This window comes from Acyrthosiphon pisum, chromosome A1 (assembly GCF_005508785.2).
Source record: "Acyrthosiphon pisum isolate AL4f chromosome A1, pea_aphid_22Mar2018_4r6ur, whole genome shotgun sequence".
Lineage (NCBI taxonomy): Eukaryota > Metazoa > Arthropoda > Insecta > Hemiptera > Aphididae > Acyrthosiphon > Acyrthosiphon pisum.
This window is the reverse complement of record NC_042494.1, coordinates 3,962,797-3,963,924: the sequence shown is the minus strand read 5'-3', so window position 1 is coordinate 3,963,924 and position 1,128 is coordinate 3,962,797. Positions and strand designations below refer to the sequence as shown.

Genomic DNA, 1,128 nt, shown 5'->3' with positions numbered 1-1,128 from the left:
ATAACCTTTTTATCACTATTTTTTACACTTTATTTACGAAGCCAGAAAATATTTAATTGGTTCGCTCCCTGTTATTATTTACGATAATGAATGATGAATTTATTAATTTTATAATTACGTATATTTCTTTTTTTTTAAATTATATATTTTTTTCTTGTGTCTTTCTTCAACATTTGGGGTAGTAAATTGCTTCAATTATCTTCAGCAGTATCACTTTTGTAGTTGGTGCATTCGAGAGGTTCAAATTTAAAAATTCGCAATAGTTTTTAAAAACGCATGGAAAAGAAAAAAAAATCAAGGGAAAACGGTAATTTTTACGAAAATTGGTTTTTTACAAAATTGATTTTAGATTTTGGTGTAACACTAATGCAAATGACATATAGATAAATTACATATTATCTGAATGTTCTCTTAACTACATTAAGGGCTGGTGGATTTTGGGATCTATAATACGACCTCAAACTCAAAATTAAAAGAGATAAGTTTATGTTAAATTATTTAACAATATTACAAACATTATAATAACGCCACATTTGATATATTAAAATATATGTTAAAAACTATTAAATAATTATCAATGTACCTACATACAATTTTAAAAATTGAAATTTTTATAAAAAAAGAAGTAGTTTATATGTTGTTTTATATATTTTTAACCAGGGCTTGAAACCGTTTTAAAACCGAAACCGAAACCGTAATCAAAACCGAAACCGGAAAAAATTGGATACCGGTATTAAAGTCAAAACCGAAATCTAAAAAAATTGGAAACCGTTTTTTTTTTTTTTAATTGACGTGTTTTTAAATACTTGAATTCCATTAATACGCATAATTAATACTCATAATAAAATTGAGACCATGATTAAAATGTTGATAACCATTTCATTATTCGGCAAATTATTAGTTGCTTTAAGTAATATAATGATATAAATTATAGTTACTAGCAAATACTATATATGACAATAGGGGAGAAACAATGATAATTGTATATATGATACAGGACCCCGAAAATACTCGAACGCGCTATATTTGTATCTTTCAAGTTTCAATCCTAGACCGTTCGTTACTTGCCTAGGGGAATTATCCATGTGTCGAGATTTTTGGTACTAGTTGTCCCTTATTGTCTTATAA

General features: G+C 26.3%; 1 protein-coding gene across 1 annotated transcript in view; it reads left to right on the top strand.

The window, feature by feature from the left end:
- The window catches only part of LOC115033779 (fatty acid synthase-like), a 900-nt gene extending 517 nt beyond the window's left edge, over nucleotides 1-383 (top strand). Inside the window, exon 3 of the mRNA XM_029487706.1 lies at nucleotides 350-383. Within this exon, the coding sequence (XP_029343566.1) occupies nucleotides 350-383 (34 nt within the window). The remainder of the gene's footprint in view (nucleotides 1-349) is intronic.
- Nucleotides 384-1,128: the final 745 nt, after the last annotated feature.